Here is a 24,503-nt window from a genome sequence, read left to right as displayed (position 1 = left end):
TGCCAAACTATTACTGTTATCAAATCAGCTGTAGAACGAGAAGATCGAAATCCATATTGATGATCAGAAAATAAGTTATTAGACTCAAGATGAGAAATTAAGTGTTTGTTAATTAAAGATTCAAAAACCTTGCTTATGATAGGAAGAAGACTAATGGGATGGTAGTTAGATAAGTCAGATGGCTCTCCAGAATTTTTGAAAATTTGGATAACAGATGCCGCTTTCCAGCATGCATCTGTTATCCAAAATTTCATGCATATTAAATAGTTTTAAAAGTATAGACAAAAGCTCCGGAGAACACTTCTGCAAGACTATAACAGGTATGTTGTCCGGGTCACAAGCTGTAGAAGAGTCTAAGCAGGAAATCACTTTAGATACAGAAGCTGGAGTGATACGAATGTCAAGCAATAGATCCACCTGTTTGTTGGCAATATCAGGTAGAATGAAACTAGTGGAATCAAGAGATGATATTGATGAAAAGTTCTTAGTAAACAATTCAGCTTTGTCTTTAGGTGAGGTGACAAAATCTGAGCCTTACAAGAGAGGTGGAATAACAGATTTGCCCTTATTATTGATACTGTTAAATATTCTCCAGAAGTCACGAGAGTCTAATTTTTGAGATGAAATACAAGATTTCACAATCTGAGAATAGCGGCTTTTGGCGTTAGACAAAACCTCTTTACAATGGTTTCTAGCAATAGTAAACAGACGTCTGTTTTTTGGACAATTATTTTGCTGATAAAGATGGAAGTAATGGTTTTGATTGGAAATTGCAGTAGCACAATGTGAGGTAAACCAAGTAGAAGAGTGAGGCTTGACTTGGAATCGTTGAGAGGGAATAAAAGATTCCATGCCAGCCTGAATCCAAGAAGTTATGTAGGATGCACATTTGTTAGTAGGAAGACGAAAGATTTTTACACAGGGGCCATCGCGAAGAAAATCACGGAAAGAGTCAAAGTCAGCTTTAATGTAGTTGTGAGAGGCACAATGATAGGGAGATTCTGATGATGAAGAAGAATGAGATAATAATTCAGTGTGATGAGCATAAACTTACCAAAAACAACGATATTGGCTGAAGGATAAAGAGAGAGGACTTGGTCGATTTGATCAGAAATAACATCAAAAAGAGTGCGGTCTTGAGATGAAGGAGAGTGATATGGAACAAAGAGAAAGGTTTAATAATAGAGAATAAAAGAAACTCTTAATAGTAGATATAAAAAATCCACAATAATAATCGCTCTGTAACGTAAGTGATGTAATGTAAATTAAATATATAGTATCAAAAAGCCGGTCACCTTTAATAAACTTTTATATATATTTTAAATTAGTATAGAATTCTCAACATCTTGTGAAAGTTTCTAATACAAACCGCTTTACTGATTTGCAGAAATCTGACCTAATAGTTGAAGCAATTTCTTTACCTTGTTTTCTGACTAACGTAAATAAAGTGGTATTTTCAGTAATAAGTTTGCCCTCTTTTGGCCAGACTCAAAACATTTTAGCTTATTTTATTCTTTAGACTAACAGCTTTCATACTAAATAGCTAAAAGTTTAATTTACAGTTTAAATAGGCAAAAATTTAAATAGAACTGCCTATATATATATATATATATATATATATATATATATATATATATATATATATATATATATATATATATATATATATATATATATATATATATATATATATATATATATATATATATATATATATATATATATATATATATATATATATATATATATGTATATATATATATATATATATATATATATATATATATATATATATATATATGTATATATACAGACAAGTTATTTTAACTTCTAATTTTATTTTTTAATAGTTTAAATACAGTATAAATACAGTATAAATAACAAATTTGAAAAAAATAATAATAAAATGAAATTCTTACACTTAACAGAATTTAAAAGATCATATGAAGTATTCATGAATTCAGGTAACTTTACATTAACCATATCTGGGCGAGTTAGAAACCTGTTAATGACAAAACAACGATATCAAATATTAAAGGGCTTTTAGATATTACCATGAAATTTTATTTTAATTATTTTAGTTTCTCAAAAAAAAAAATTAGTAGTAGTAGTAGTAGTTTAGTAGTAGTAGTAATAGTAGTTAAAAATGTAGCTGCATTAACAGCGAGTGAGTTAAAAACTCACTTCAACAGCTTTTGATAATATACAACAATTGCTCTTGAAATTGTTTACGTTTGTTGAATTAATGATTTCCATTTGCAATGCGTTCCATAAATTAGCTGTTCTGTTTGTAAGGAATTCATGTCTCAGTATAAACTTGGTTTGTTCTCTACTGTACTTCTACTGTGCCTGATTTGTTTAAAAGTTCTACTTTTGTGATTTTATCGAAATTTTTAAATACTTGAATAAGAACTCCTCTTTGTCTTCTTTCTGACAATGTTGTTAAATTTAGTGTCTGTAAACGGTATTGGTACTGCAGAATACTTTTGCTCTTTGCCATCCTTGTCATTCTGAGCTGTATTTTTTCTAATATTATGTCACCTTTGTAGTTTAGTGACCAAACTGGTGCTGAAAATTCAATCCGAGGTCTAACAAAAGTTGTGTATAATTGCTTAACAAGATGCTGATCTAAATTGACAAAGGTATTTTTTATCATCCCCATTATTGCATTTGCTTTTAATGAACAATTTACTATGTGTTTCTTCCATATCAGTGATGTATTAAAATTTACACCAAGATCATGTTCATTTGTCGAATTTACTGCTGATAAGATTTTGGTGTCATCAGCATATACTTTTATAGTACTTTTAGTTTTCTCTGGTATGCCATTGATGTATGCTACAAAAAGGAATGGCCCTAGAATAAATCCCTGTGGAACACCACTTAATACATTTCTCCATGTTGACAATGCATCAAATTGAACCACTTTTGTATTTGATTATTCCAAAAACGCATCAATCCAGCTTAAAAACTTTGCTTTTATACCATATGCCTTCAATTTTAACATAAGCCGTTTGTGTGGCACGGTATCAAATGCTTTTGCAAAATCTAGCATTATAACATCTGCAGGTAACATCTAGCATTATAACATCTGCAGGTAACATCTAGCATTATAACATCTGCAGGTAACATCTAGCATTATAACATCTGCAGGTAACATTTAGCATTATAACATCTGCAGGTAACATCTAGCATTATAACATCTGCAGGTAACATCTAGCATTATAACATCTGCAGGTAACATCTAGCATTATAACATCTGCAGGTAACATCTAGCATTATAACATCTGCAGATTTTTTTATAAATTGTGTGTGATAAAATCGAGAGTCTCCAAAAGATTTGTGGTATATGATTTCTTATATGATTATGATTATGATTATGATTTCTGTTTCACAAAACCATGTTGGCATTTAGTGATCAGATTACAGCTGTCAAAAAATTTTTGCATAATATTTCTTGCATTTTTGCATTTTATAGTTCTTACAGTTCTGTAGTTTGATGCATTTAACTTACATCCTTTTTTGAAAATTGGTGTCACATTTGCTGCATGCCACTGTAGAAGCAATTTATAATTATAAAATTTTATTTTATCCAGTGTTTACTTCCTAAAATATATCTCATTGAGTTTTTAATTGTATATGTTTAGAAAATGTAAAATCTTTGTAATGCAAATGTTGGTAAAGATTTATAAAGATCATATAAAGGAAACACTATAATGTGGTTAATATTAAAGAATAAACAGGTTACCCTATTAAACAGATTACACACACAGTTAAACAGGTTAACCCATTGTTAGACATTCAAATCACTCCAGCTTCCATTGCTTAAGTCATATGACAATTAAACTCTTCTTCAGCTTGTGGTCCAGTTGACATTCCATTTACAAAAACTAGTGTGAGCATTCTGATCCTTCCAACTATCATCTGATCAGTCTTCTTTCTATTAATAGCAACAATCTTGTCATAGTTGACATTCCTGTCATGGTTCTTTAGAACTCTCTTCAATTCTCTCTAAATTTAAAAAGTGCTTGACTGAATCTTATTTTCCTGCCTGCTGGATGTTGACATCATTGGCTTTACTTTTTAACACTGGAGATTATTCTGACCCCTCTAACTATCATCCTATCAGTCTTCTCTCTATTATTAACAAGTTAACTGAGTCTTTGATTAGCAAGTTTCTAACAATCTTGAGTTGAATAACTTACTGTCTGACAACCAATATGGTTTTTAATATTTTCATTCTACAGCTAACTTATGTGACTGAAAGATTCTATTTTGCATATGATGGAGGTGGTGGTGCAAGAGCTGTTGCCTTGACATATCTAAAGCTTTCTATTAAGTATGGCATAGTGGCCTTCTCCATAAGCTTGCTTTATATTGTGTATCTGGGAAAGTTTTTGAGATTATTAAAACATATGACCACTTTTTTAAAGTCATCCTCAAAGGCCAACACTCTTCTTGATTTCCAGTAACTTCTGGGGTACCTCAAGGTTCTATCTATAATCTTGTTTTGTTTTTATTTACATTAATGATCTTCCTGACAATGTTACATCTAAACCAATTTGCTGATGACTCAACTTTAAACACTACTGACCTCTCATGGAAACCAATTGATTGCAAAGTTAGCATCTGTTATTTCTTTTAACATATTCCCATTTTCTTACTCTTGACTCCATTTTCTACCTTTACGAATCTCTTATTTGTCCCAGTATGGAATACTGTTGTCATATTTGGGCTGGTTTGCACTTTCTCTTTTTTACAAGGTCCAAGAATGCATTGTAAATGTAGTTGAACCTGCCCAGCTTGAGCTTTACCTGCTTGAGTTTTCTGTCAACTGTTTCCTTGTTCTTTAACTGAGTTTTTTGTTTTTTTGTAACTCCTAACTTAATAATGGTTGCTTGCATCCTTTTTGGGAGTGAATTAGAAAAGAAAAAATAAAGAACTGCTTGACCATAAAAATTTAATAAAGTAATAAAGATTTTTGAAAAAAATTATTGCCAACAAAAAAAAAGTATTTCTCAACAATCTTCAGTTTGGTTTAAGGCCTGAAAAGTTAAAAAGTGGAGTTTAATTGTAAGTTCATGGAACACTTTTAGAAAAAAAACAAAGCACCAAAAGTGGTATTGTGGTAGGCTTTAAGGTATTGAAGAATGACTAGTAACAATTGTCATGGTATCAGTGTTTAAAAATCGGATTAATGATAATGATGATGATGACAACAACAATTGTGATGATAATGATGATTTTTAATAAAATTTAAAAAATGCAGAAGACAACTTAAAAGTAAAAGCAAGATTAAAAATTTTCAGAATTTTCAGAAAAATGTTTTAAACTGATTTCTAATTTTTAATGCTTTTTCTGTTTTATTTTATTTATCTAATTATCACTATAATAATCATAATAAGTCAGCAAATAAAATATCACTAGCAAACATTACTTCAGAATGAGTAACACTATTAGAAAAATTGGTAAAGAAAACAGTCAGCAATAAAAATGACAGCATTGTTGATAAATTAAATTGATAACAAAAAAATTGTTGAACAATTTTTGTTACTATGCACAGCCATAACAACAGAAATGGATAAAGTAATTCAAAAAAATATAACTTACATAGATACCAAGATACACTAAGGATTTTGGCAAAACAAATGGTATAATTATTGAAACTTAACTAATCTAACTGATTGATTGATAACACTGACATACCAGATATCAGCACTCTAGAGATATTACCATTCTAGGTTTATCACCATGCATTTTATTCCTAGAACCGCCACTATTCACAACAACCATTTAACTAAATCTAGGTCATGTTTTTTCTATATACTTATGGAGTGAATTCTCTGAATATTTTTAAATCTTAATTTTGAGTTCCAGTGCTTTTTCAGAAAGTATACTAATTGGCAGTTATTACAAATAACATGACTGTGCACTGATACTTTGTAGATACCCTGGACTATGAAATACCAGCTAAAAAAGTTTGAACTAAAATTGATACAATGAATTAAGTAAATATTGTATCAATATTTTCTCTTCTTTTTTCAATTATTTCTTCCATTCTTTCAAATCTGTCACTTTTCAAAACTGTTTGAGAGGCAGAGATATAGAATTGAAATTACTTTTTTTAAATAAAAAATGGCTATAAAAAATTTAGTTAAAATAAAATAATTAATAATTAAATAAAATTAATTTGCTATTAAAATAAAATGTGCATTATTGATATAAAACTTTTTTAAGTTGATTTGTTTTTAAGTTCTTTTTTTTTTAGTTTTATCTGAACAATAGTATAGCTATTTTTAATGTCTTTAAATCCATCCTGGCAAGTAAAATGCTTATGGATGAGTTAAAATATAAATAAGGAAGTTTAGTGCAAATATAAAAAATTTCTTTTTCAAAACTTTTAGTTTTAATCTTGAGATATTAGACTGAACCATAACTATCCTGATGTTTGTTTGCTGGTGCTTGTCTAGTGGTGTTTAGTGTCTTGTGGTGTCTTTTAATACCTCAATATAAAAACTGTTAGTTTTAATTTTGACATAACAATTTTTTGTTTTTTATTTTTGGGAGAGGGTCAGAGAGCTGCTCCGATTAACATAATGACTGTAAAATTAGCAAAACAATTCACTGGCTCACTGTGCAATTTTCTGAACAGCTTGATTAGAAATAGCAAATTTTTTGAACAGCTTGGTTAGAAATAGCAAATTGGTTTTTTTAAAGTTCAAACAAAAAACTTTAATAGTACTTTAAACATGTTATATTTTTTTGTCAAATACAAAAAAATACAACAGCTTAAAACTCTTTCAATTTTCCTGATGTTTGTCTGGTGGGGCTTTCCTGGTAGTGTTTGGTACCTTCTGGAGTCTTTTAATAGCCTGTGACAATAATTGCAACAGTAAAAAATTGATCATTGTATATTTATATTCATTGTATATTTATATACATTGTATATTTTTATTGTATATTTATATTTTATATTGTATATTGTATATTTATATTTATATTGTATATTGTATATTTATATTGTATATTTATATTGTAAATTGTATATTTAAAGATTTTGACTAAGTTAAAAAATAAAAGTCATTCTTGGTCTGCACCAAAATCTTTGTTTATAATGTAATAATCAAACTATTGTATTTTTCTTTCCAGTTCCTTTATGGGCATTGTTTCTAATTTAAACTAATGAATTTTCTTACAAATCTTATATTTAAAGTGAGTCACTATTGAACTTGATAATAGTTCTGAAAAAAATTTAGATGTTTTCCATAAATCCTGGTGATTACCAATGTTACAAACAGTTATTCAATCATATTACTTGGTGCTCACAAGATTCAAACGATTATGCTAACTGTTTCGTTATTAAAACATTTCAGATATTGTCGTATAAAGACATTCATTTCAATGAATTTCTTATTAAAACACTTTTGTAATCTGATTTGTTATCAAAATATTTTCTCATTAATTCAATCCAGTTAACTTTTTACTATTTCTGGTGACTTTAATTTTTTATAACTATTTTTTTCTTTTTAATTTTATTTTCTATTTAATCTCATCTAATTTTTTTACCTATTTAATCTAATCTAATTTTTTCTAATTTTAATTTCTATTATAATCAATTTAAATTACTAAATTGAATATATGTACAAAACATTTGTTTAAATAACTAACTTGAAAAAAGAACAAAAAATTATAATTAACTTAAAAAATATTTTTGAAAACTTACTTTGCTAGTAGGTAAGAACAAGCATCTTTGCATTTGTCAATTGTCATAAAATATGGCTAAAAAATAAATAAAAATAAATTGCTATAAAATTTGGCTAAAAAATAAATAAAAATAAACTGTCATAAAATATGGCTAAAAAATAGAAAAAAATGAATTGTTATAAAATATAAGCTCTTTAAAAACTTTTTTTAATAGTATTATTTATTCAGAATTTTTTATAATTAATTTGAAATTTCATTTCAAATAAATTATAAATTGTATTGTTAATATCAAATTGTCTCTAAAATTTTATTGAATGTGTAGTTCCAGTGTTGTTATTTTTTTACAGAAACACCAGCAAAATACCAGCAAAACAGAAACATGAATTGTTTTGCTTCTTTCTTAAAACAACATTTAAAAAATAATTTATTACAAAATATGAAAAATTGAAACTTTTCTTCAATCGTTTCAAAAGACTTTTCTTTAATTGTTTCAAACAAATAACTTGCAAAAACTTGCACTGACAAAAGCTTTTCAAAATGTTCACTTTAAAGAATATTTTAACAAACTAATTTTAAATAAACAGCGCATTATTTGGCAAAGTAATAAAAAAAGTTAATAAATAATGTTAATAAATTTTTATTTTTAAATAACTGTTCAACAATTAAAAAATAATGTTCTCAAATATTTTTGACAAATTTTTATTTGAATAAAAACTTGCAATAACCTTGATTTATTTATGCAACATACTGAATCTATTACAATACTTCTATTTACATCATCTTTTGAATGGCAACATACTGAATCTACTACAATACCTCTTTTTACATAATCTTTTGCTGATGACCTTGATAAAATAATATTTAAGAAGATATCAAGATAATCCATATCAAGATAAATCTTTTATTGTATTTATGCATTTCTCCTGTTTCTTCTTCCATTGTTTCTATTCTCTATTTTGATATTTTGTATGGAAGAACTTTTTACTTCGATGGAATATTGTTGCCATACCAGGGCTGGATCTTGATATGATATCCTTTCTTTTTTTAAACATTGTTTAGATTAGATTTAGATAAAAATAGCCCAAGCAGTCAAACGTAAACTCTTCTGATAATGAAAATGTTGTTTCTACAAATATTACTATGGAGTTTGCTGAAACAAGCTATCACCACTTGTTTACAACTTTATAATTTATAAATCAAGTAACAATTTTATAAAATAAAAAATGACAATAACTTGTTGTAAACAAATTAAATTATTGTTTAAAATGAGTTTAGAATAATTCTAAAAGAAATATAATAAAATTTAACCACAGATATGTGGTTAAAATCATTCTAGAAGAAATATTGTAAAATTTAACCACAGATATGTGTTTAGGATTATTCTAAAATTTTATGTATTTAAATTTTGTAAAAATTTAAACAAAGAAATGTGGATAGGATCATTCTAGAAGAAATATTGTAAAATTAACCCACAGATATGTGCATAAGATCATTCTATAGGAAATACTTAAATTGCTTCACATAATGTCTATTCTGGTACATAATAAATTAATTTTGCGCAATTTCTTTTTGCATAATCATTTGAAAACTACCTATAATTATATAAAAAATACCTGTAATTATATAAAAACAACTATAATAAATTAATTTTGCACAACTTAATTTTGCACAATCACTTGAAAATTATATTCAGATTTTTTTATATATGTAAAGGTTCAGTAGATTGGGGCACTACCAGGAAAATGCACTATAGTACTACAAGGAAATTTCCAGATCTCTTGTCATAATACCTTAACCATTGTATTCTATAGAATTATGAAAAGCAATAATATTACTACGTTTAATGTTGTTTATTAACACTCACCATTACAGCTTCATAAATTCTATTTGCAACACTTTTCTCTTTAGAGTCACCATCAAGCTTTGCAAGATTAAATGGGATAATACAAATAATTGCTAACCATAGCAACAAAACATAGCGTGTCTCCCATGTCTAAAGAGCAGTTATTTAGTCAATAAATTTTATATTTATATTTAATTTTATATTTATATTTATACTTTATTAACTTTTTATTTATCAACAAAAAAAAAATCTTTACTTGATAATCATTTGAATTTTGATCAATTAACAACTTTAGAACAACTTCTAGATCTGAAACTTCATGTGAAAAATATCGTAATGATTGCTTATACCCTCTAACCTTTCAATATTAAAAAAAAAAATTTCAATTTATATTTGCTAAAGAAAAAGAAATATAAACAATTATTAAAAAATTTTTTTATATAAAACAGTAATAAAAATTTATACACTACCTCAAAATGTTTGGGCTCACATTTAATAATATGTAAAAAAATAATATCTCCTTGTATGTATTTATTAATAATGTTTACAATAAAGTAATTATATTTATTGCAAAATAGAAGATTATTTTGGAGATAATGCAGTATATTTATTTTTCCAATAACTTTTAATTACTAGTATTGTTTTCAATAAAATAATCTTTCAATAAAACAAGATAACATAAAAAATCTTTCAGCCTTTTTTTTTAATTTTTGATTCTTAAAAGCATCCTCGTTTTCACTTTATAACAGCAGCGCATACTCTGTGCATCCTTACAATCAATTTCTGCAATGATGCAGTTAATATTTGGTTCCAGCATGTTTGTATAAATACCCAAAGGTGCTTTTGATTGGTAGATTGTATTTTTCTCAAATTTCTATCAAACTCGTCCCACAACTCAATCGGGTTTAAATCAGGCAACTGAGGAGACCATTCCAAATATTTTAGCTCGTTTTTTGTTTTTTCTTTGGCTGCAATATAATTTTGGCAGAATTAAGAAGTGTGTTTACCCTCATTAACCTGTTGAAAAACAAATTCGCAGCCCGTAATTCAATTTTCCACATGGAAATACTTGTTTTAAGGAATGTTGTGGTATTTTGTTTTATCCATAATGCCCTCAATTTGCACATGATCGCCAACTTTGTTTCCAGCAAAGTATCCTCAGACCATGACTTATTATGATTTGATTCATCTGTGAACAAGAGTTGAGACCGTTGTTGAATTGTCTTATCTTTATGCATTTTTGCTCATCTCAATCTTTAAACTTTATTTAGTTTGAATAGTAATGTTTAATGGCAGCAACATTTCAAGCTGTAACACATCCTTTCAACGCATCCTTTCAACACATCCTTTCAAGCCCTAATTGAAAAGACATTGTTTTCCCGTTAAAACAGATACTGGTAAGTTCTAAGCAAATTTCAGAAGCAATTAAAGTATGATTTCTTTTACTTTGAACATAATAAATAAATTTGTCTTCGAAAAACAAATAAATTTCAACATTACTCTAGGTCTCCCAGAACAATGACAATTCTGATTACAGCAAGTTTCACGCTTTCTTTGCAATGCTCTCATTTTGAGAAACATTGCTTTTTGAAGCAACTTTCTGTATTGAACAACCTTCCTTGTGTAATGCCACAATAACTACACTCAGTTCTGCCCTTTTACCCATTTTTCTTCAATCAAAACACTATTCTTCAAATTTGAATATTAGGACAAAATTTTTTTTAATTATTTTAACATGCATAACAATTATTCTATAAGCATTGCAATACTTAACAAAAACAATGTTTCAATTATCTTTCTGTATAAAAATACTACAAAACACAAAAGTAAAAAAAAAAAAAAAAATTAAGTTAATACTACAGTAAAATATCTCCAATTATTACAGCAAAATATCTCCAATATAACAGCAAAATACACCCTTAGAATAACGAGTATTCATTATTCTAATGATGATAAACATATACTCTATGTTCACAAATAGGTATGTTAATCTCTTTATAATAAAAATCTCATAATAAATATTTTATTTAATAAAATTAATTTAATTTCATGCTAGTTTGGAATGGAAGAAGCTTCAATTTTAGAAGGAAATTATGTTGAGTTGAAAAAGTAAGCAAGTGAACCCAAACATTTGACCATTAGTGTATATCTTTTTAACTTATAAAATATGAAAAAAAAATATGAAAAAAAAAGAAAGCAAAAAATAAAAATTAAAAAATTTAGAAAAATAAAATTTTGTTAAATAATTCAAGGGTGTTAACTTTTTTATAAATAGAAACAAACAATTAAAAATACGCCTAATAAACTTTACCTTTGTAAATAAATACAAATATTTACAATATTGATGCATGCAAATTTTAGGTGTTTGAACATCTTTGATAAGAGCCAACAATTTTGTTATAATATTTTCTAGAAAAATAAACAAAGATTATTAAAACAATAAAATAAAGAATTTTTTTCAATAATTTCTGGAAAAAAATGTAAGGTAATTGACCTGACTATGCCACTAACCAAAAGAAAGTTTCTTTCTACATAATGTATATTTATTTATTTTTTTAATTATTGTTTTGGATTTTATTTCTTAACTTTTTTTTGGATTATGTTTTGATTATGTGATAAGCTCATTATTTTGTTTAAAAAGGTATTCAGCATTTTTTTATTTTGGCATTTTAAGATCAATTAAAAAAGATTCAAAAAACTTCTTCTGGGTTGTTAAGATTTTCATTCATTGAGCAAAAACGAAACACAATTTAGGTTAAGTTTACAATTAGTAACTAGGGTTAAAAATAATTAAATGAGCCATCAGATAATATATGTATTCAGTTGTATATAAACGAGACCTCTTTTACAATTATTAGGCTGGATAGCATACACAACAAGAATAACACAGATATGTAGCATTTTTTTTCAAACCAATGTATTTTTAATTAGTATCTACTGAACTATTCTACTAGATAAGTTTTTTTTTTTTTTAGACAAAACTATTATGATTTTTTGTTGTTATTTCTTCATTTGACAACAAGATTTTTTTGTTTCACTTAATTTATATACTATATTTTCTTTTTCGATAATACTTCATTTTCTTTATCTGATGCTGATAAGTTAGTTTGTTGTGGTTTGCACTAAACAGTCTTCACTAACCACTGTTCCAAAAAAAGGCTTCCCACCCAAACCATCTGACCCAGAGAAACCCTCTTGAGGGATGATAGTATGTACCTAGAGGATCAAAAATATATTTAACTCAAAATCACTGATTGGCATCCGAGAGAGAAAATTGCATTTTAAAGTTATGCCTAAAATTTGAAGGACCTATGAAAGGAATTTATTAATTTTTATTATTCAAAAATATATTTTCTAACATAAACTCATCAAACAATCATAAAAGATTGAAAAGGTGATAAAATTCTAAAATTAAGATGAGAAAATACTACTTTTCTTTCTTTGACAAGCTTAAAAATTGATCACAATTCTGAATTTAATTCTAAGTTTTTATTCTTCACATGGGCTTGCTGTTAAGATCAACCAGACAGTTGGTCAAGTGCTCTGCATATTGAGGATGACCAGGAAAACGTTTGAATCTTTGCCAATGGAGCTTAAACTCATGATGTATTGCCTCTGTTCCTTGTTCACTGAAGATGCCTAGAGAGCATTTCCTTCTGGCCCATTGAGAGCAATGTAGGATTCCTTGAAAGTTTGGATTTTTTCAGAATAGTCTTTGTCAAATTCATTGCCAAAGCATGACTCTACAACAGCATTGAATTTTCACATTGTGTCAACGCAGCCAAAAACTTGAAATGCAGACTCTCTTTCAGCTAGCTGTTGAAGTAAGTCAATGTTTTTCAGGATCTTTCTGCATTCTGGTCCAGCCAACTGACCACCATGGTGTGGCTTAATTTGAATGTGTAGTGCAGAAAGCCACTTGTTGTTAACATTAGTCCAAGAGTCTTTGAGAGACTTAAGCAGATGGTTCACAACTCCTAATAGCAGATGGAGCTCCATTGGAGGGATAAGGTCAATAAGGAGAGAATCATCAGGAAGACTGATAATTGGAGAATGAATAGTGTTGTTAAACCTTTTTGCTTTTTTGCTATCACCCCCAGAGGCAATCAAAGTTTCAAAGTTTTTCTTGACAGAACCAAAAGTTCAAGGAGTTCCACAGCTTGCAAGATTCTTTGCATCAATGTCACATCATGTACATGGGTGTGAACTAGCATGTGACTGAATTCCACAAATAATGTTTGCAAGTTTCATTTCACAAGACAAGAAGAAACTTATTTGGTGCACTTTGACGAGTTCTAAGATTGTTTTCACATTCTCATAGGTTTCTGGAAGTTCCTCACAAACAGCAAGTAAAAGCTGCCTTTTGACACTGGAGTCTTTTGCAGTTTGATGAGTCAGAAGTCTTCTAGTGACATGTTGTGGGGTTTGTTGCAAATCAATAACACACAAACTGACTTTGAGAAAACCTCTTCCCCTATCTATACCCACTTTCACAAGGTGGTTTTGAGAAATGTTTCTTTTGAGTAGAGTTTTTTCTAGAGGAGACTTTGCACTAATGCAATGTGCAACTACTTTTGGTTCTGCTGATTTGCTTTCTGATGAAAACAGAACCTCAGTGTGAGTGAATTCAGATGCAAGTTGTCGCCCAAAAGACTGATACTTAGTTGCAAAAAATTTTTTCTACAATGCGGGTCTGTGACACATTGTTCAAGGTTGAAACCAGTTTTTGCACTCCAGAGTTAGAAAGACCATGTGTTCATTTGTACTTTTGCTAAGTCTTCAGCACGAAGGACTTCTTTTTCTGGAAAGAAGCATTTAGATCGTGATGAACCTGCAAGTAAATTACAAAATGTTGTCAAGATTCTTAACTATTATACAAACCAATTATATTTCTCAATCACATTATAGACATTATTTACCTTGAAGGACTGGAAATGGACTGCCTCCTTGTGCTTGTTTGAGAGGAATTGTTCCATGTGGAGATGCTTTAGATGAAGAAATGAATGACACTGCAACTGTTTCAGCAGCAAGTCTGTCCTTCAACCAAGTTCTTGTGTAGAGTACTCTTTGTACATACATGAGCAAAACTACGGTCAATGACTGAAAAGCATTTTCCACATCTTTTCTCTACAGTATTTTGAGCTTTTGTAACCTTGGCTGGTCCTGGGTTGGATGAGTTTTCAAGAAAAGTAGGCCTAGTTTTTCCAGATAGTCTTGCAGTTGAGCAAATCTTGCAATCACAGGTTGAAGTTGTGGTCAGTGTTTTTAGACTGATTTGATGACCTTCTGACCTTCATCGCATCTTCTAAGTGATGATCTACAAGTCTCACATACACCAAGAGGGACTCTTGGGTCTTGAAAATCAATCTGTTTCTGCAAAATAACCTGTGATCTGTGTTTCATATCACCAGTCAGTGCTCTAGAAGCCTTTTTGTTCGCTTAACTCCAGAAAAAAAATTTAAAAAGATTTTCGCTTTTTTTTGTTGACAGTGAATTTAATAGCATTGTTTTTTATGTATGTAGAGTTACTTTGACTTAATACAGAAATTTTTTTTAATACAACTGATTTTATTTTCTTTGAACCTTTTCATTTATAGCATAAACTTTAAATGCAATTTTCTCTCTCGGACACCAATCAGTGATTTTGAGTTTTTTGATTCTCTAGGTACATACTATCATCCTCAAGAGGGTTTCTCTGGGTCAGAAGGTTTGGGTGGGAAGCCTTTTTTTGGAACAGTGTAATGTTCTTTTGGTTGTTCTTTCAACAATATTTTTTTTTCACTTGACATTTTAGTGATTATAAGCTAATAGTAAATATTGCACTGATTGCCATAGTGATCAGTGATTATAAGCTAATAGTAAATATTGCACTGATTGCCATATCAATCTATTTTCTCACAATTCTCTGCCTACTGAATTAATGATTGTCTACTTTTATAACCTCTTGTTAATCATTTTTGATTATACTCTGAGTCTGTTTTATGTGAAACGAATTGTCTCTACTTATCAGATAAGATCAATATTTTCCATGCTATTTGATTTACCACATTTCATACCGAGATTTTGTACACTAATCACAAACCATTTTATCTTAGTTTACTAATCACAAACCATCTTATCTTAGTTTATTAATCACAAATCATCTTATCTTAGTTTCAATCTTAATTTGAGTATCTATTTAAACTTATTTTAACTGGGTACTTACTTATTATATTTGCAAGACATACAACAACCATAGTAGGAATTGTAAGTTACTTTTTATTACTAATTACTATTTGCTTTGTGTTATTTTTACACATATTGCAAATGATTATTTTAATACATGCACCTACAGACACACATCAGTCCAGGTCTCAGGAACCCTGAAATATCATCAGTGATTGCAGTGCATTCCTGAGGATGTGGGATCACCTATTATTTACTACTTAATTCTAATTGGCTCTAAGGGCACCAACATTTTTTACTTCTATTATTTTAAGCATATTTTATATTAATAGTACCTCTTTTATACATGCATTGTTATTTAGTAATGCATTTTCTGTTGTACAGGTGATATAGTATTATTTTATATTTTATTTGCTTTTTTTACCTTTAGACCATGACAAGTATTACAGTATCACAGTAAAAAACAGCATATCAGTGATTCAGGTTTCGCATTGGTATGGGATGTTATTTTTATATTAGCATCTTTGTCTTTTGGTCATGCTAACAATCATCATGCCAGTTAGCATTTTTTAACAACCAACCAAGATGACCAAGATGATTTTCAACTTAAAACGAGTCTCACTTCCCTTCTGGAAATCTTTCATTTTAGATTCTCATATAATGACTCTAAATCTGTTCTTAAATCACCACTTCCATTTCTACCTGAACAGATGGCTCTGTGGGTCGCCTGTATGAAGTCTATTATACAGATATACAAATGTTTTCTTTTGTGTTTCTTCTACACTTGCATGCATTAAAATTCTTCACTTATTTTTATAATAATTTTTTATTGTGGTTATTATTAAAAGTTGCATAATTAGTGTATTTGATATAACAAAAAAATTTTTTTTAAAAAGTCAACATAATGTGCAAAATGATTTGATTAATTCAAAGCAGCTTTAAAACTAACTTATAACTCTAAAAGTGGGATTAGAGTCAATAAAAGTTGTATGTATATATGTGTGTATGTACATGTGGGATTAGAGTTACATGAAGCCTATAAAAAGCCACAAAAAAAGTAAAAAAAAACATACAAAAAAAACAACTCTTTAACTCCAAAATATGAACCTTGACAAAAACCTTGTTTGTCAAGGTTCATATTTTGTTCATATTTTTGTTTTTCATATTTTGGAGTTAAAGAGTTAAGAGAGAGTTGTAACCACAAAAAGGTTGTAACCTCCTCAACCGTTGTGTTCCTTTGGCTTTAAGGAAGTGAATAACATTACAAAAAAAAAAAAAAAAAGTGTTTAAAAAACACTTTTGTTAATTTTTTTTTGTAATTAAAAAACAGGGGTAAGAATTCTGATTTAATAAACAGCTATTTATGCACTACTGAAAATCCAATTTATGCTTATTATGCTTTTCTGGCATCAACATTTACTTTGTTTCCTTTTGTGCAATCCGGATAAAAACTCGGATTTTAAAAAGATTTAAAAGTTTTATACATTAAAAAAAAACTTTTTTTGGCCCTATGCTAAAAAAGATGTTTAATAGTAAAAAATTTTAATATTTTTTTAATAAAAATAGTGAGAAACACAGGACAAAATTTGATCTGGAATATTATGTAAACAAAAGCATGAAAAATAAGATGTAAATGACAACTTTATAAAAAAAAAAAGTAAAAATAAACAAGCAGAAAAAATACTATACAAGGGAGGCTGTATAATAAAAACTATAAAAGAGAGACTTTTTAAAGTAAAAGAGAAAAAAAACCCTGTAAAAAAATAAATAGCTGTAAAAGAGAGGTTGTAAAAGAGACTGTGAAAAGTTGTGAAAAGAAACCTTGTAAATAGAGCTTGTAAAAAGAATACTAAATGTTATAAAGTTATTTGAATAAATAATTTAACAGTAAACAAGAAACTCTTGAAAAAAATTACCTAAATATGAATCCAAAAGATGAGGTTGCTCCTGATAATGACCAACTATTACTAACAAATATAAAATAAATACGATAAATAAAATTATTAACTTAGTATTTGTTTAATATGATTATTATGACCTTTATAAAGCATTGAAAAAAGAAGATTTATAAAAACTCTCAACAAAAACTTCTCAAGAGTCAAAACAAAAAAACTTCAAAAAATATTAAATCACTGTTCTCAAAAATTCGAAAAACCTTCTTTGTTTTCAAAAATTCGAAAAACCTTCTTTGTTCTAAACTCTTAGTTATTCTTTGTTCTTAATTATTGCTTAATAATTATTTTATTTTAATTTTATTTGTTTTTATTATTTATATATTAGTTGATTTTTGAATACTTTAGCACAAAATATTACTTCATTTCAGAAACTCAAAAAATATTAAATAATTTTTATTATTTATGCTTTCACAAATGCACAAATACAATTTGTGTGGCGCGGAAAAGTTTCCCATAATGCTTTCTTACTTAAATATGACATTGTAAAAGAGTTGCAACTAACTTTAATGATAACATCAATGGCAATCTTGTTTTGGGCCCAGTCACTGAATCTATACCTTTTTAGGTGATCATGTGACTTGGATTAGTTGGATTTTTTAAGCATTCAAATCAAGATCTTTCTGCAAAATTGTCTATAAAGTGGTGGGACATATATATCCGATACCTGTGCACGATGGTGAATAGACTGATTCAAGTTCTGTACGCACTGTATGACGTCTCTGTGGATGTGAATTATAATTTAGAGTAAACATGGTGCGAAAATGTTTCATAGTTAATTGAATTATATGGTCTGATGGACAACTATGTTGACCCTAAAATGGACACAATGTGTGATACATATTTCAAATAGAGCCATAATTTTCATAATAAATTTGCACAATTTGGAAGCGTTGTTCATGCATCAATCTATTCATGTTGAAATGCTAAACCAAACTGAACATAAATCATTTGACAGCTGACAAAATGGCCACCAGTTAAAAAAGTGCTGTTAATTTAAGGTTCTATAACCCAAAAAAAACACCCTTTATAATATATTTCTTTTTAACTATATACAATATATTTTTTGTTTTGTTAAATGTTTTGTTTGTAAATGCAAGAACTCAAAATAAAAACAGGAGGTATACTGGTTCATCATCTGAGCTTTTCAACCTTCAAATAGTAAGCGACCAGTGTTAATATTTGACTGTGGCTGAGGTCAGGTTTGACAAAACTAGCTGGGGACAGGGCAGGGTTTGTGACCATGTTGCATGAAAATTGATATATTCTAAAGATTATTTTTTTTAACTCAAAATTAATGTTATAATTATATAAATAAATATGCATGTATAACTATATATAATTATATCATTATGATCAACATAATCATCATCATCATCAAGCCTTAGCCTTCTTCTTTATTTTAGCTTACTTCAACATAAATACTATATGTAAAATCAAGCATTATATTGAAATAAAATAACAATTCAATTTTTGAAAGTGGCGTTAAGTTAATTAAATATGTGCCATTATTTTACTATTCCTTATTGTTTAGCTAAACACCAATTAATTTTATTTACTTCATAATTTTTTGTTTTTTGTGGCAAAAATTTAAGGCAATTGAGAACTTATATATTTACTGGTTGTCCCTTGTTTTTTTATACCCGAACAAATATAACATTAAACTAGGTTACAGTCTGAATATAATATAAGTGAGGTTAGTATTGCGGTGTAAAATACAAAAACTCTTGTTCGTATGACAGTGCTTTGCTCGATGCTAGAATTGTTTTATTTATTGCAAAGACATTTTGACAAAAGAATATTTCTAAGAAAAAAAAAAAAAAGAGCTATAACTACCAGCATAAAACTTGTTGTTTACTTTAAGAGGGAAAAAGAGGAGGATTGCTCGATGTCACAATGGAGGCATTTGATGGTGTTGAAGTGTGCGAGCTAGTGGGAATTTTTTTACTATTTCAAATTTCACAACATTATAATAAGGAAGATTTCGGATTATATCGTGATGACGGCCTTACCGTATTTAAAAACAAAAACGATCAGCAAATGGACAAAATTAAAAAACATATAACAAGTATCTTTAAAAGTAACAATCTACTCATTACCATCCAAGCTAATATAAAAATTGTAAACTATCTTGATGTTACGTTAAATCTAGATAACAACTCATGTCAACCTTACTGCAAACCTGACAACCAACTAAGGTATATCCACACTAACTCTAACCACCCTCCGAGCATAATTAAAGCAATCCCTCGCAATATCAAACAAAAATTATCTTCCATGTCATTAAGCAAAACTACTTTCATGAATTTTACTCCAAAAAATTGAAGAAGCTCTTAAAAAATCAGGACATAATCCAAAGCCTATCTACCAACCACAACAAATCCAAGCACAAAAAAAACATCGCAAACAAAATATAATTTAGTACAACCCTCTGTACAGTGTAAATGTCCAAACAAAAATAGGTAACCGTTATCTGGTTCTTATAGATTTTCATTTTCCATCAGGCCACAAGCTTCATAAAATATTTAATTGAAATTCTATCAAGATTAGTTACAGCTGCGTGCCTAACCTGAAATCAATAATCAACTCACACAATCATAAAATATTGCACAACAACAAGCAAATAGAAACCAAGCAATGTAACTGTGTAAATAAATCAATTTGTCCATTAAACAAACAGTGGTTGTTCAACAATATTGTTTACCAAGCTACAATTAATAATGAAGGTAACAAAAAAGTATATTTTGGTATTAGTCACACATCACAGATTAAAATTTAAAAGGAAGTATGGAGTTTGAAAGATCAAAACATAAGACCTATCTTAACGTGGAGAATAATTAAACGTTACAGACCCTATAATCTTACAACAAAAATATGCCACCTCTGTCTCTATGAAAAATATGTAATTTTATCACATAGTGGGACAAATTTACTAAACAAAAAGAATGAAATTGTATCTCAGTGTCGACATTCAAAGAAATTCTTGCTCTCTTTATTTGACACAGGAGACTAGTAAACTATAACGGCTTCTTGTTTTGTTTTTACTCAAATTTGTTTATCACGTCTGAATCCGTTCTACGATATTTAATTTTAAGTTTTTTAAACGGTTTTGGACATTTTTTGTTTGCATTCACGGCTGATGATTGCCTTCGGGCATGAAACTTTAAGTCCTGCTATTTAGTTGTTTTTATTCATTTAATTACATAAAGTATATATATATATATATATATATATATATATATATATATATATATATATATATATATGTATATATATATATATGTAGATATATATATATATATATATAAACATACATATATATACATATATATAAATAAATATATATATATATATATATTTATATATATCTTTTTTTTTTTTTTAACATTATCGCTTAAACAAGACTGCAAGCAACCACTAATTAAAGTTGGAAGTTACTGGAAGAGAAACGATGAAGATTGTAGAGCAAGATAACAAATGACAGACAACTTAAAAGATTGCAAATTATATGAATCAGAAAAGCAAGAAGAAGGGAGCGAATTCCAAAGACCTGATGTTCGAGGAAAAAAACTAGACGAATAAGAGTTTTTGGAGCACTTAGGAACAGTCACAGAAAAAGGATGAGACTTAATTGAATAACGAATAACACAAGAATGAATTTTTGTAGGTGGCACAAGAGACGCTAGTTCTTTAGAGCAGTGCCCATTATAATATTTGTAAAAAAGAAGAAGAGAAGCAACATTGTGACAATGTGATAATGGTTGGAGGTTGGCTGCAAGAGCAGGTCCAACTATGTTAACAATGCATTTTATTTTTGCACCTTGTCTAAAAGAGAAAGGGCATCATTAGAAGATCCGCCCCAGATATGGCAACAGTATTCCGTAAAGGCCGGATTTGAGATTTATAGAGATGGAGAATAGCAACCGGAGTAAAAAAGCGTCGAGCGCGATAAAGAGATGCAACCTTAACAGATGCTAATTTAGCAACGGATTTGATATATGGTTTCTAAGAAAGATGAAAAGTAAGAGTTAATCCTACAAGATGAAGAGTAGATGACTCATCGAGTACATTACCATTCATAAATATAGTATTATATACCATTCATATATATAGTATATTCATAATAAGTGAGATCCTTTTCAAGTTCAAATGTTCCCTCCAAGCAATCAGAGAGCGTTGGCTTCTTATCAAGAATAAATGGTAGTATCATCCGCAAATAATGCCACCTTTAGTGTGAGAATATCTGGAAGATTGTTAATGTAAATTAAAAAGAGTATAGAGCAAAGGATAGAACCTTAAGGAACCCCTGAAGTTACAGAATAAGAAGAAGAGTGCTGTCCATCAAGGACAACTTTTATACTACGATTGGAAAGGAAAGATTCAATAACCTTACAGATATTACCAGATACACCGTAAGAAGAATGCTTATGAAGAAGACCAGCATGCCAAACTTTATCAAAAGCTTTAGGAATGTCAAAAGCAATGGCCTTAACATCTCCACCTTTATCTAATGCACAATAAAACCTATCGGTTATCACTGCTAGCAAATCAGCTGTAGAATAAGAAGATCAAAATCCATATTGATGATCAGAAAGTAAGTTATTAGATTCAAGATGAGAAATTAAGTGTTTGTTAATTAAAGATTCAAAACCCTTGCTTATGATAGGAAGAAGACTAATGGGACGATAGTTAGACGAATCAGATTACACTCCAGAAATTTTGAAAATAGGGATAACAGATGCCGCTTTCCAGCAGGCTGGAAAACAAGACTCTGATAAGCACTTGTTGAATAGTTTTGAAAGTATAGACGACAGCTCCGGAGAACACTTCTGCAAGACTATAACAGGTATGTTGTCTAGGCCACAAGCTGTAAAAGTGTCTAAGCAGGAAATCACTTTAGATACAGAAGCTGGAGTGATATGAATGCCAAGCAATGGATCAACCTGTTTGTTGGCTATATCAGGTAGAATGCAACTAGTGGAATCAAGAGATGATACTGATGAAAAGTTCTTATATATAACAGATTTTTTTTTAGGCTTAATTAATTAACATTTAATTAAAATTACTGACAAGTTTTTTTGTTGTTGAATATTTCAATTAATAAGATTAGCTCAAAAAACTTTTTTTTCTTTCATTTGATTTGAATTTATTCTGCTTGTAAACAATGGATATATTTTATGTAATTGTCATTTAAACTTGTTACAATAGTGAGGCTTTTAAAATGTTAATTTATTCATTTATAAAACCACTTATGAAATATATTTAGACTTAGTTAAATATAACCAAACAAAAATTTTTTTAGCACCATGTTAACAGCATAGCCCCAAGCAAAGTTACTTTACACATATGTGAAATACACAATGCATAACACTTTATCACAAGGCCTGTATATATCATATAAATATCTATGTTAAATTAATTGTGCTTTTTCATAGCTATGAACTGAATGAACTACAAACAGTAAAAAACAATGACCTTTTTTTTAATTAGTTTGCTTCCCCAATGCTCTAGAGTGGTTTCTTATTACAGTTGCGGAGGCTACTCAAATAAAAAACTTCGAAATACAAACCTTGTTAAACAAAGTTGAGCAAGAGTACTTTCAGAGACAAGATTGAATTTGAACCTCAAACTTTGAAACTTTTCTTAATATCAGGCCTTGTTAAGAAGCGTTTCACAGCTGGCATTTTACTTACAAAATGGCCTTTTAGGTTGAGCAAAAACTTTTTTATTTTAGAATATTTAAATTATCTTTTAATATGACTTATCTGACACTTATTCATAAAAGATTAGGTCATACGAAAAGTACAACTGTGAATTTTTTTGTATTAGAAACTGATTATTTTATAATTTTTTTAACTAAAACATTTTAAATCAAACATAATTTTAAAAATTTTAATTTAGTTCTAAATGAATGTAAAATAGTAAGAGACCAGGGTTGAAATTTGACCAGGGCTAGGGCCGAGGCTAAATTGATATAAAATAGCTGGGGCTGGGGCAAGGTTTGTGACCAGGGCTGATAAACATTGATACTTCCTAAAGTACATTTCTTTAATTCAAAATTTATGCTACATTTTACAGACCTTGTTTGAAAGCGTTATACTGCCAGCAATTTACATACACGTTAAGTAACTAACATAACCTAAAGCATATTCCATTAGGCAATTTTTTATCATTTTTTAACTTATGAATTATTCTATAAGCAGTAAGATAAAAGAAGTAATTAATTTTTTAAAAAACCACATTAACTTTTGAATGACGATTATGTAAAAAAGTTTGTTACAAAAATTTCAATGACAATTATATTATATAAACGCTATTTACTAATGAAAACTCAATTAAAATTAAAAACTTTAAAAACCTCATCTCTATTAAGCTAATCATTTTATCAAAATATTTAGTAACAGAAAACAAAATTGTTTATAGTTAACAAAAATATTTTTTTTGTATACAAAGTTATTAAACAAAACCTTAAAAAAAAACCATAAAAGAAATAAAATAAAAACTTTTATTTATCATCTCACTTGCCCAAGAATATTTATATAACTTTTGATTGAAGAAAAAAAATTTACTTAAATTTCAATTTAATAATAAAAAATAAAATTAATAATACAAAAAAGTTAAATTTTATTTTATCTTTATTTTGTATTATGATATTTTATTTTTCATATTTATTATTTTTTTTTTTTATTGTAATGATTGATTTTTTCGGTTGTAAAACACTAATACTTTAAACTTGAAGCAAAGAAATAATTATCTAATTTAATTCTGAGCATTAGGCAAATGCATTAAGCATTTTTTATTTAAAACAAGGTCTGATAATATATATATATATATATATA

The 24,503-nt window shown here is 28.4% G+C and overlaps 1 protein-coding gene across 4 annotated transcripts in view; it reads right to left on the bottom strand.

Annotated features, from left to right (window-relative positions):
* The window catches only part of LOC101235701 (tubulin-specific chaperone D), a 124,690-nt gene that overhangs the window by 91,767 nt on the left and 8,420 nt on the right, over positions 1 to 24,503 (bottom strand). For all 4 annotated transcript variants that reach the window (XM_065803654.1, XM_065803655.1, XM_065803658.1 and 1 more), the window contains exons 3-8: positions 17,629 to 17,679; positions 11,859 to 11,956; positions 9,804 to 9,905; positions 9,569 to 9,697; positions 7,724 to 7,779; positions 1,920 to 2,002 (exon numbers count right to left, since the gene is read on the bottom strand). In XM_065803654.1, the coding sequence (XP_065659726.1) occupies positions 1,920 to 2,002; positions 7,724 to 7,779; positions 9,569 to 9,697; positions 9,804 to 9,905; positions 11,859 to 11,956; positions 17,629 to 17,679 (519 nt within the window). The remainder of the gene's footprint in view (positions 1 to 1,919; positions 2,003 to 7,723; positions 7,780 to 9,568; positions 9,698 to 9,803; positions 9,906 to 11,858; positions 11,957 to 17,628; positions 17,680 to 24,503) is intronic.

This window comes from Hydra vulgaris, chromosome 08 (genome assembly GCF_038396675.1).
Source record: "Hydra vulgaris chromosome 08, alternate assembly HydraT2T_AEP".
In the NCBI taxonomy this organism is placed as follows: Eukaryota; Metazoa; Cnidaria; class Hydrozoa; order Anthoathecata; family Hydridae; genus Hydra; species Hydra vulgaris.
The sequence above is the reverse complement of the archived record's forward strand: the minus strand, read 5'-3'. Positions and strand labels throughout refer to the sequence as shown.